At 42.0% G+C, this 11,480-nt stretch overlaps 1 protein-coding gene across 1 annotated transcript; it reads right to left on the bottom strand.

Moving 5' to 3' along the window:
• Positions 1 to 7,039: 7,039 nt before the first annotated feature.
• On the bottom strand, positions 7,040 to 8,434 carry POU3F4 (POU class 3 homeobox 4). The gene has a single exon (XM_050776384.1). The coding sequence runs from the start codon at positions 8,374 to 8,376 to the stop codon at positions 7,291 to 7,293; it is 1,086 nt and encodes a 361-aa protein (XP_050632341.1). The 5' UTR covers positions 8,377 to 8,434; the 3' UTR covers positions 7,040 to 7,290.
• Positions 8,435 to 11,480: the final 3,046 nt, after the last annotated feature.

Below are 11,480 nucleotides of genomic sequence, written 5' to 3'. Positions count from 1 at the left end.
GTTTATCTAGAATTTTAAACACTCTTACTCCAATGAAAGGCTCAGAATTCAGAATTTCAGGTTAAACACACTCAAATCCTCTCTTATGGTGAAAGAAATTCATTTGTAGAGAACTGCTGTCCACTGAGGAGCAAGTCAAACCCTATTGCTTAAAAGTGGCTACTATACACTGTTCTGAACAGACATAGTCCCTGATTATGCCAATATACTACAAAAATATGATTTTCTTCTGTTTAATTTCTACATCACTAGAGGTTTGAGAGAGACTTCTGTCTTTGATTCAGATCTTTTCTATATGCATGTATACAAAAAAAAATTATGTTAATTAAACATGAATACTACCAGTACCATGACAAGTAGAGTGTGAATAGTAAATCATGAAGAAAAATACTATCCCTCTGTGCAAGAAGTCCACTCAGATATCCATTTCTGCAACTTGGAATTACATGCCATGTGAAGACCAATGAGCTACTGCCCCTGGTCCATAGCCCCCTATTTTTTGTGCTTTAAAAATATGATGTCTAGTAGTGATCTTTGCAAGTGGTATGGGTATGTGTGTGGTTTTCTCTGCTCAAATTGCAAGAATTATGGTACAGGGAAATATCTTACCAAATATAAATTATGTGTAAAAACCTCTTTTTAATATTGGTCTGCTGGTGGGGGATTGCTAACATCCACTTTACAAGCTTTACACTTTACGTTTATAGCAGGCTTTTCCATGTCTGTAAAAAGGGGTCAGGGTAAGGGCTGGTCTCCAGTCTGGCCAAATTTGAGAGTTAATCAGCTACATTACAATGGGATTCTATAGTATGTGAAAAGGAAGATGAGAAGTAATCAATATTAAAAATGTTTAGATGGTCCTCTTTCTCCCAAGAAGCAATGCTGATATAATAGAAATTGCTTACAAAATACCAACACAAGCAGTCAATTCTGTATATATCAGAGTTGGGGAAAGGATCACTCAAACTAGGTTTGAGGCATTACATAGATAAAACAGAGTTTGACAGAGTGATTTTTTTTTTTCTCTTTTCAATTGACTGCACCAGAATTGTGTGGACACAGCTTGACTAGGAAGACAGATGAAAAGACAAACTTAATAAATTGGTCAATGAGTTGATCTCTTCCTTTTTGGTCTTTGAGGGACAGTCTGCTTTCTGTTAAAACATTGTGTCTGTGTGCAAGTGCAGGGGTGAGGAAGTAGGGTTTGAGGGGAAGGAGAAGGAATGCATTTGTGGCTGCGTCTGCACAATATACTTGTATTAAATACTGTAGAATTTCAGCCGAAAGCAAGCTGTCCCTAGATTCCCTCCCTTCAAGGATGAGTGCACTTCATAATAAGGCCCTTTTGGTAGTTGAATAAACACCCTCCTTGGAAGCCATATAAGATGAACCTTATACCAAATCCTCCTGATAACAAATAGTGTTGTAAAGAGAATCCAGTATTCTATCTAGTTAATTAAATAATGTGTGAAGTGTGAATAGGTGTAGTTCTATTCTCATGTTGATGAAAGAAAGCATAGTGAGGCAATGCATTTTTTACTGGAATGCACAAGTGTTTAATTTTGTGGATTTGGTTTACGGGAACAGAGTCTAAATTCTTGTCTCTCTCCCTTCTTAGAGATTGCAGAAGTTAACTAAATTTTGTTTTCAAGACTATATTCTTTTAACCTAATCCCCTAATTTGGGAAATGCTGCACCAGCAGTGCTCTTAAGAAAAGGTGCTTTTATATTTCATCTTATTAGAAAAAAGTCTTAATTGGTTTCAAATATATTTTATATTCACTCTTCTTAATGCTTTAAAAACCAATATCAGTAATTGAATAAGCTGGGGGATTACTATTTTAAAACTACTATCAGGGGCATGTATAAAGAATGTCTACTCTTTTATTTTACAGAATGGAAGAGTGTGACTGACACTCAATTCTAATGGCACTGTGCTGCATTGTTACTTTTTATTCCTTTCAAGACTTTTTTTTTTTGAAAGGGTCACATGTTTGGAGTTTTAAGTACTTAGTCACAGAAAAAAATTCCACAATTCTGAGGTTGCATATGTGTCTTTAAAAAGATCTGACAGGTGGGAAAATACGTTATTCTCTTTGGAAAACTGAACTGTTTAACCTGTAACCATTTTCTACTTCTCCATTCTCCTCTTTCTTCTCCTCCCCAATTCCCTGCCCCTGCCAAAAAAATTTTTTTAAATAAAACCAGAAATGTATGTTTCTACTTTTAGCCTACAGGCAAATAATACAACAACAGCAGCCTGATTTGGGAGCAAGAGAAATATTTGAATGCTAGATACTTCCAAGGGAATAGTCTTTGATTTTATTAAAGAGAAGCACAGCTCATATACTAATTTAAGCAATATTTTCCCTTACCCTTTTCTTTTAAAGGTAAGAAACCAATTTCCAGGGATAATATTCATTTTCTTATTTTATTGTTGGAAATATAAATGCTTGATTTTAGTAATCTATTTCCCTTTTGTTACGCATGCAGACAGCCACAGCCATTTAGACAACCAAGGTATGTTTATATGCATATATATAGTTGATTTGCATATTTGACTTTGTTTACACATCTGTAACACCTGTATATTCACTCTTTTCACATCCTACCTCCCTCCACAACCTCTGCAGTTTCTATTGTTCGGATCTGGTGAAGGAGATGGAACTTTCTTGCTTTTACCCCATTAGATATGATTTACTGTTGTTGTTCTTTGGAACCTACCAATTCTTATTTCATGAGAAAGAGAGCTACTGTTGTGAAGGCCTGAGAAAAACTGAAGATAAAACCACTTATTTTTTCTTTTTTAATTTTTTTTTTACAAAGGCCTTGGTTTGAAGCAGGATTAGCAGCAACTCAAAATAAAGGAAGCCCCAGGCAGAAACACCAACACCTCCTGATTTTTAATGAAAATATGTTCATGTTGCAAAAATGTTGATCAGAAAAACCAATTAGGACTTAATTATATTTCAGGAGAAAGAAAAGGAACAGTAAAGAAAATAAATCTGATAACACATATAAAATATATGAGTAATGTATATTAGTAAAAGCACTGATGATCATGATAAATGTGTATATATATTTTTGTACCTCCTGAAATATCTACATAGGCCTCCATTAAAGAGTTCAGGATACACTGAAAGTTGATATTTGTGTAGTTTTGTGAGAAAATCTATAACTTTTTAATCAATTCTAATTTTTATAGGATACAGAAAGAGAAGGACGTTAGTTGGTATGAACTTTTGAAAGAGAACCAAAAGGCTTAAAACTATGGGTTTTGTGCTTGTATATATACCTGTATAGAATAAATATTATTTATAAAGAGTGACATACCCATGACTATATACACAGCATGCGGCATATTTCATACACAACAATCTTGTATGTGGTGCACCATGGAGCTGTAAATTATTAGGCAATTTGAAAAATACAAGACATCATATGCTGTAATCATTACCTATTCAAATGATTAAATCATTTTGGGTTGTCTAACAAAAACATCTACTTCAGACTATGAATTGAGGGGGGTTTACTGCTGGGAAATTATCATTAAATGTCCTGCTCATTGCTTCGTATGCATCTACCAAAAAAAAGTTGAATAAGGCATGCCTGTACATACAAAACCTTAAAACAGAACTGGTTCAGATTTGGTAATTTACTCCTCAACTATCACTACAGGTAACAGTCACTTAGTTGATGGAGGGTCTTGTGAAATAAAATAAGACAAATGAAATTGTGTATGGGAGTGGGAAGAAGAGTGCAATCAAACTTCCACCCCCAAAATGTCTCCTTGTACTATGTTTTCCTTTCCCCCATACTCAGATAAGAATGGACAGAGTTCAGCATTACTGGGAAAAACAGTTTACCTGGGTTCCTGGGCCCAGGAAGAACCTTAAGAGGGAAAGTGTTTCTCCTAATCATCATCCCATCCCTCCTCAGGGGAGTGAGGGATCAGGTAGCAAAAGGGAACCTAGCAGAATACAGAGGAAGAAGAAGGATGGATGCAGTGAGGCGAAATGAAAGCCTTATAGAAGATCTGAGTACAGTTTCAGGAGGGGCAGGTTTGAAGAAAGGTCTGTCCACTGGCAGAGAGAGAGAGAGAGAGAGAGAGAGCGAGAGAGAGCGAGCCAGCGTGCGAGAGAGAGAGAGAGAGAGAGAGAGAGAGAGAGAGAGAGAGAGAGAGAGAGAGAGATTCCCTTTTCGGAGAACATTAGTAAGGTTGCACTTCCTAAAATAAAACCCACCTCGAGCCTTCCCTATGCGGGTTCCCACAATTTGTGCTGTGCTTTGCGTGAGCCTGGGCTCCAGAATAGGCCATGCCAGTGTGTGCCGGTGTATTTCAGAGCTGAGCTGAAAGGCTGAAAGTCAGAGGAAGGGAATCAAGAATCAAAACAATGACTAATGATTTATAAGCTGAAGCAAAGCAGAAGCGCTGTTTACCGGGAATGTGCCTCTGTTTAAATGCTCCACCTCACACAGCACACAATAAGGACAGGAGAAGAAAACTTTTTTTTTTGGAAAAATGTTTTATTTAAACCTTTTTAATCTTTTACAACAATAAAATATTGCGTCAATATAAACCCCTTGACTAAAACTTCACATCAAACATTACAGCAAATTGTTTTCTTTTTGACATCCAACTTATCTGTGAAAGAATTTCCTTTTAAACACAATGAAGAATTTATTGAAAATAAATAATTGTTGGCAACTGCAATAGGCAATTTGAATAAAATAGTTGAAAAAGCAACTCTTAATGAAAATAGCGTTTATTATACATCAGTTACTAAATGAATAAACTAAACGATCTTCTTTAAATTAATAACTTCAAAAACGTTTAATATACAAAACTGTACAGTTATAAAGTCGGCAGAAGTATTTGGGTTAACTCAGGTTCGAACCATAGCAATTAACTGCAATGAAAAAAAATCGAAACAAACAAAAAACTCCCAACAGTTGTAAAACATGAACTCAATGTGGGGGGGAAAAAATCCCAAAACTAAACATAATTACCACCAGAATGCAGAGACTTGACAAAAAAAGTAAAAGGGTCCGGGATTTGAATTAACACATGCTCTTAGACCTGCAGCTGAGGGAGACACAGTGTGGTGGACCAGAGGCCTGACAACTCATACTAACACATCCTCGACAACGGACCCGGGCTTTCTGGTCCTTAGGTAGTTTGAAGCTTTGTCTACAGCAGCTGCGCCTAAAGGCCGGACTAGGCGGCCAGCAGTGGCGTGCAGCGCCCCCAGCCAGGTCTGGCCGGCGGCGGCTGGGTGTTGGGTGCTTGGCCGGCCTCACACGTGTGTGCTCCTTGGGAATGAGGTTCGCCTGTGGACCTGGCGTGTGGATACTAGCTAGCAATAAAGCCACAGCAACTGCATATTTTTGGGATCTCTACACAGCCTAGCGAGATTTTTTTTTTTTTTGTACTTTTTGTTTTTGTACATAGTAACACGATACACACAGCTATCTACACACACACGTTTGCACGCGCACACACACACGCACAGAGACACATACACTCAGAGATTTAAAAATATATATATATATATATATTTTTTAAAAAGCAGGAACCCAGCCTCCCGGGCGCTCGCTAGCTCGCTGGATCGTCACTGTGGGCTTCCACCAGCTGTGCTTATCAGAAACGCCGAGACAGCTCCCCACGAGCCCACTCACAGACAGCGGTATATACATGGGGGGAGAGGTGGTACGCGGATGGACCAGAATCCCTGTGACCTTTGCCAATCATTTCATTGTCGTTCTGCACTGAGCAGAGAATGCCTATCTCCCACTCCCTCACCACCCCTCCCTGAGGGTTTCTCACTCAGAAGGGGTGGTGAACTAGAGGTGAACCGAAATGGGAGGCGCTGGCCCAGTCGCCAGCGTCTCCGGGTCGTGATCTCCAGTGAAAGTAATCGCGTGTGAAGGCAGTCTTTCCTCTAGTAGGGCCGAAGTGAGGTCGCGCGGGAGGTCGCCCTAGCGAAGCTGGGGGCCTGGATTTCTTCGCGCAGGAATCCAGGACTCCGGTGGGTGCGGAGCCCTCCCAGACTGTCAGGCCACCTCTTTGGCCCAGCGTTGCGGTGGAATCCTTCTCAGATACCTGGATCTGTGCTGTGGTAGCCTGCGGGGACTCCACACTTCCAGGAGGGAGGGCAGAAAGCTGCGAAATCGCCGCTGCTACTTCGCACTAGTTTACAAACCTAATAGGCTTCTCTATTCTGCCCTTCCCAGGCACTCCACCCCGGAAAAAAATATATAACCAATATCATCATCAACAACTTTCTTCGTTGTATTCTCCTCCTCATACAGATTTGGAAAGGGGGGTGAGTAGATAGGCATCTCTCTCCCCGCCTATTCCCATTCATCTCCTCCCTTTTCTAAGCAATTAAAAAGCCATCAGCTCAACGAAGTAGTAATAATAATAGCAATAATAACATGGAGTGGTCGATTAGATACAAATTATCTCACAAATATTGTGTACAGATTGTAGTAAAACACCTCAGACATTTAGAAACGCTATAGAAGTTTTTAAAAATGCAAAACTAGTCTATTGTAAAACAAATTTCACCTGAAATACAGCTGCTATAACCAAGGCGCTGAAAGGTTATTCAGAGGCACACATCTGTCTTCCCAATCCCTCCCCCGCCCCACCCCGCCCCCACATTATCCCACTCCTTGTTCTTCCTAGAGAGGAGCGACCAAACAAACCTTACTCTGAGTAAACAATATATATTGATCAGCAGAAAAGGCTAAAGGGAACTGTTGCCCGGGGAGCCAGGAATATGAGATCCCAGCTTGGACTGCTTAATATAAATGTGTATCAGCATTGAGAAGCCTGAAAGCGAGAGTATGTGTTTCCTTTGTCAACAGAAGTTAGAACCTCTTAGGAAAAGGAGAGGAGAGGAGAGGAGAGGAGAGGAGAGGAGAGGAGAGGAGAGGAGAGGAAAAGAAAGGAGAGGAAAGGAAAGGAAAGGAAAGGAAAGGAAAGGAAAGGAAAGGAAAGGAAAGGAAAGGAAAGGGATGAAAGGGAAGAGAATGGGGAAAGGAAAGAAAATGAAATGAAAGAAGAGGAAAGGAAAGGAAAGGGAAGAAGAAGGGAAAGAAAAAGAAAGGGGAAAGGTAAGAAAAAGGAAAGGAGGGGAAAGAGAGAGTACGAGAGAACAAGTGAACGAGAGAGAGAGAGAGAGAGAAATAATAAAGAATGCTAGAATGAAAGGAAGAGAGTGAGAGAGAAAGAGAAATCCGCGCTGCTCCCAGTGCGGCCGGCCGCCTCCTCGCTTCCTCCAGTCAGAGATCATGGCAAGACGTGTCTGTTTTCACGGTGTGCGAATAAACCTCATGTGGCTGCTGATCCCCTGGCGGAGTCATTCTTTTCTCTTTTTGTCTTCGATTACAGAACCAGACACGCACCACTTCTTTCTCCAACTGGAGGCTGTCTGCCAGCGAGGAGATCTCCTGCGCGGCAGGCTTGGGACACTTGAGGAAATGCGTCTCCAGTACGCCCTTGACACTCACCTCGATGGAGGTCCTCTTCTTGCGCTTGCGGCCCTGTGCAGCGATCTTGTCAATGCTGGTCGGGCTCCCTGTGGACGAATCAGCCTCCTCCAGCCACTTGTTCAGCAGGGGCTTCAGCTTGCACATATTTTTGAAGCTCAACTGCAAGGCCTCGAACCTGCAGATGGTGGTCTGCGAGAACACGTTACCATACAGTGTGCCCAGCGCCAACCCCACGTCGGCCTGCGTGAAGCCCAACTTGATTCTTCTTTGTTTGAATTGTTTGGCGAACTGTTCCAACTCATCAGAGGTTGGCGTCTCTTCGTCGGAGTGATCCTGGCAATGGTGCGAGCCCAGTTCGCCGTGGTCCGGGGGCTCTCGGAGCACCGGGTGCAGGCTCTGTGCAGAGGCGGCAGCTGGAGGTGGGGTGAGTCCCCCGTGTTCCAGCATGCCACTCACGGTGAAGCCAGGCTGCGAGTACACGTTGAGGGGTTGGCCGCTCGACGTGATAGACGGGTTCGGTGCCGGGCTTGCCCCCCAGGCGTTGGGGTGGTTAGTGTGCGGTGAGTGGTGGGCTACGTGTGGCGAGCGGTGATGGATGATCGCACCCAGTTGCAGGTCTTCGCGCCCGGGCTTCACGTCCTGCTGGTCCAGGGGGCTGGCGGCCAAGGTAGAGGACCATGGGCCCCCGTCGCTCAGACTGGTCACCCAGTGATGCCCCAGGGGATGCCCATTGCTGGGAACTCCCTGCAAGTAATCACTTTGGAGAAGTTTCTGAGGGTTGCGGAAAGGACTCCCCTGCTGCATGCCCGCAGAGTCCGCATGGACTAGGGAGGTGGAACTGAGAATGCTGTAGGGATTCGAGGCAGCTGTGGCCATGGTCGGTGAGGATCCCCTACTAGTTATAATGTGGCAAAGGGAGCAGCTTCAGCCTTTGACATCTACGGTGCGGGGGAGCCAAAGACGCTAGCACGGGTTACCGGCACCCACTACGGCCAATCGCAGCGCGTCTCGGCCTGGCCAGGAGTAAGCCCGGCCAATAGCGGTGCGGGAGGTCGGGCTAGCTTTCCAAATTAGGCTGGTGAAGCTCCGGAGTTTCAATGAGACCCAAGCAGGAAGTGAATCAATCTTTCAGCCCCATTGGCTGCCTAGCGCAGAGTGGCGGCCGTACATTTGATTACCACTCCCCCACCCCGGGGTTTATGTTGATGGGGAAAAGATGTGAGGGATGTACTGTGGGGGTGGGGGTGGGGGGCAGTTAGGGAGTGAGGTGGAAAAATAAGGTTGTAGAACTCCTTTTTGATTATTTAGATTAAATAAAGAAAAAGTAAAACAAGTTTAAATGTCATTTTGATCGCAGTGAACAGGGATTTTTCAGACTCACTCGGCGGTCTGGGCCGGCTAGTTGTGTGCCTAGGACTGCAAAACAAAACGTCGCTACAAACTTTGAGCAAAGTAACGTCTTTGATTGAACCCAAAACCAATAAAGTTGAAATCAGTGATTCCAGTAAGAACATTTCAGTTTATTTCATTGTATTAAGGACCTCGATATCAAGATCTGAAAGCTTCTAAAAGATGTCCTGTTCTTTCAATTTTTCTGAAAATTTTTTTAGGTCACGAAGAACTGAATTATTCTGGGAAAGTAAAATCTAATGTGATACTGACAATATTCAGTTATTTCGAAGTTTACTTCCCAATCTAGCTGGTCAATTGGAAACCTTGCTTTCTTACTGCTTCATATCAGCTCCCATCACAGATCCCACAACTTCTGTCAAAGGTTCTGCTTGCTGAAGCGGGCAGCCTTCACACTTCCCCCAAACACTATGCAGACCCACTACCAATAGGTATACAGGAAAACGTTCGTGACCCTGTGTCCGATGCTGTCCCCTAGGAAAATTGTTTTTAACATTCACCGCTCCCCCACCCTCCTCACCGGCCCCGCATTTAATGTGCCCAGGAAATTCAGAGAGAGAAATGGCGGGATGTTTGGCATCAAGTACCGCCCCCACTTCCCCAATCCCCATCAAGCTTGAATTTGCTTTCAGCTTGAAAAGACAGGACTGCTTTTTCATTTTGGATAGAAGAAAAGAGATGAAACACTTGTGCTCCTCCTAAGCTTTTATAAGTTAGGAAAGGACAAGCCCGTGTGCTCCACAGTCTTGCGCAAAGGCATTGCTTGGAAGCAGAGTTGGGAGAAAGGCAAAGATTTAAGATTTTTTCTAGCTGAGAAAAGACAACACCAGATACCCAACATGGTCTTTGAAGTTAAAAAAAAAATGACCTTTCATTGAATAATTTTGGAGGTAACCTAGCTGCCTAATTATATTTGCACTTACAGAAGACAGCATCAGAGTTCCCTTATTGGTTTGAAATTCCATTAAATATATTGCAAGAACGCCTAGGTTAAGCTTGATTTAAATTTGCATACATTTTCATATATTTAGCAGAAATAAAAGAAGGCTTGCTGCTACCAGAAAGTCATTAAGGCATTAGTTTCTCTAAGAAGACAGATCTGAAGAATGTGCAAGAAAATGAGAAAAAAAATAAAAACAAGGTGAGCTTATTCCGCCATTCCTTTATATAGCTAAAGAGCATCTATTTCCTGTGAAATGAGTAATTTCTTATGAGAGCACAGAGCAATAGGAGCTGATATTGGTAAGTGTAAACGTGTCTATTAGGCATGAAAACCTGGCATCTGATTCAGATCTATTTCTTTTTTCCACTCTTTTTTTTTTTTTTTTAAAGATAAACACTTAGTAATTATTGGCAGAGAAGATCATTTGCCATCTTACCCCCTCCTCCTGCTCTCTCATTGAAACTGTAGCTTCATTTGCCCATGTTCTATTGTAGAGGCTTATCTGCTTTTAGAAATTGGGTTTTCCTTTCTCCTCTCTCTCTCTCTCTCTCTCTCTCTCTCTCTCTCTCTGCCCCCAACTCCCCACCTTTTCTGCTGAGGAACTCATTTCTTTACTGCTAACTGTTTGCATCTTCCTTTGTAAGAATGCAATCTCATTTGTGCCTGAAATTCCACTTCTGGAAGAAACAAGAACTTGTCAAAATCAAACAAAAGTAAAGTTTTTAGGTGCTCTGTTAAGCTGGCCTTTCGAAGATCCATTTGTGAGTCTGCGTCGGCTCAATTTAGAGGTGAGAGGGAAACGCGTTGAAGAAACCTTACGTGCTAAACGATCATGATCATTGCCACGCTGTTTTTGTTGTTGTATGTTCCCCACCCCCACCTTGCAGCTGCCTTTGGGTGAGAGTTGCTAATCTTAGGCCATTCAGGGAGTTAAGGTAATTATCAAATGATAAGGCTTTTGCATGAAGAAGGAGATTTTTTTTCAATCTTGACTTGCCTGAGTTCTTACAATCAACCTTCCTCTTGCCCATGGCCTCTGCTCCTGGTACCCTATTTTGCCAGCCGCATCAAGTGGTTCAGACCCTTTGCCAGAGGCTTGGAGGGGGGAGAGGTAAGAGGGGAGATCTGATCCCAGGGACAGGTTTTTTACACCCTTATTTTGCAGTTTTTTAATGTAAAAACTCGCTTTTTAATGGAAATAATAGCTTTCGTCAGGAGCACAAACTGTCATTGCCTTTATTTTTCTTTTCTCTTTCTTTCTTTCTTTCTTTCTTTCTTTCTTTCTTTCTTTCTTTCTTTCTTTCTTTCTTTCTTTCTTTCTTTCTTTCTTTCTTTCTTTCTTTCTTTCTTTCTTTCTTTCTTTCCTTTCTTCCTTTCTTCCCTTCTGTCTTTCTCTTTCCTTCTTTCTTTTATTTAAAAAAAAAATGTTTCCACGAATATAGATACTGCCTATTGAATTCAGGTCCAATTACATCCTCTAGCAACTGTGATATAATCTTCTCTACCATGTAAGGTGTTTTGTTTTTTGAATAAAATATCTGCATATAGTCAAATCTTCTTGCTGTTCTAACTAATCTGCTGGAGAGGTTTCCTTCGCCCTCTCCTGTCAGTTTTACTTCCCAAGTGT

Source organism: Macaca thibetana, chromosome X (assembly GCF_024542745.1).
Source record: "Macaca thibetana thibetana isolate TM-01 chromosome X, ASM2454274v1, whole genome shotgun sequence".
NCBI classification, from domain to species: Eukaryota; Metazoa; Chordata; class Mammalia; order Primates; family Cercopithecidae; genus Macaca; species Macaca thibetana.
The sequence above is the reverse complement of the archived record's forward strand: the minus strand, read 5'-3'. Positions and strand labels throughout refer to the sequence as shown.

Coding starts and splice junctions, on each gene's coding strand:
- POU3F4 (XM_050776384.1), bottom strand. CDS start 8,376: ATGGCCACAGCTGCCTCGAATCCCTACAGCATTCTCAGTTCCACCTCC.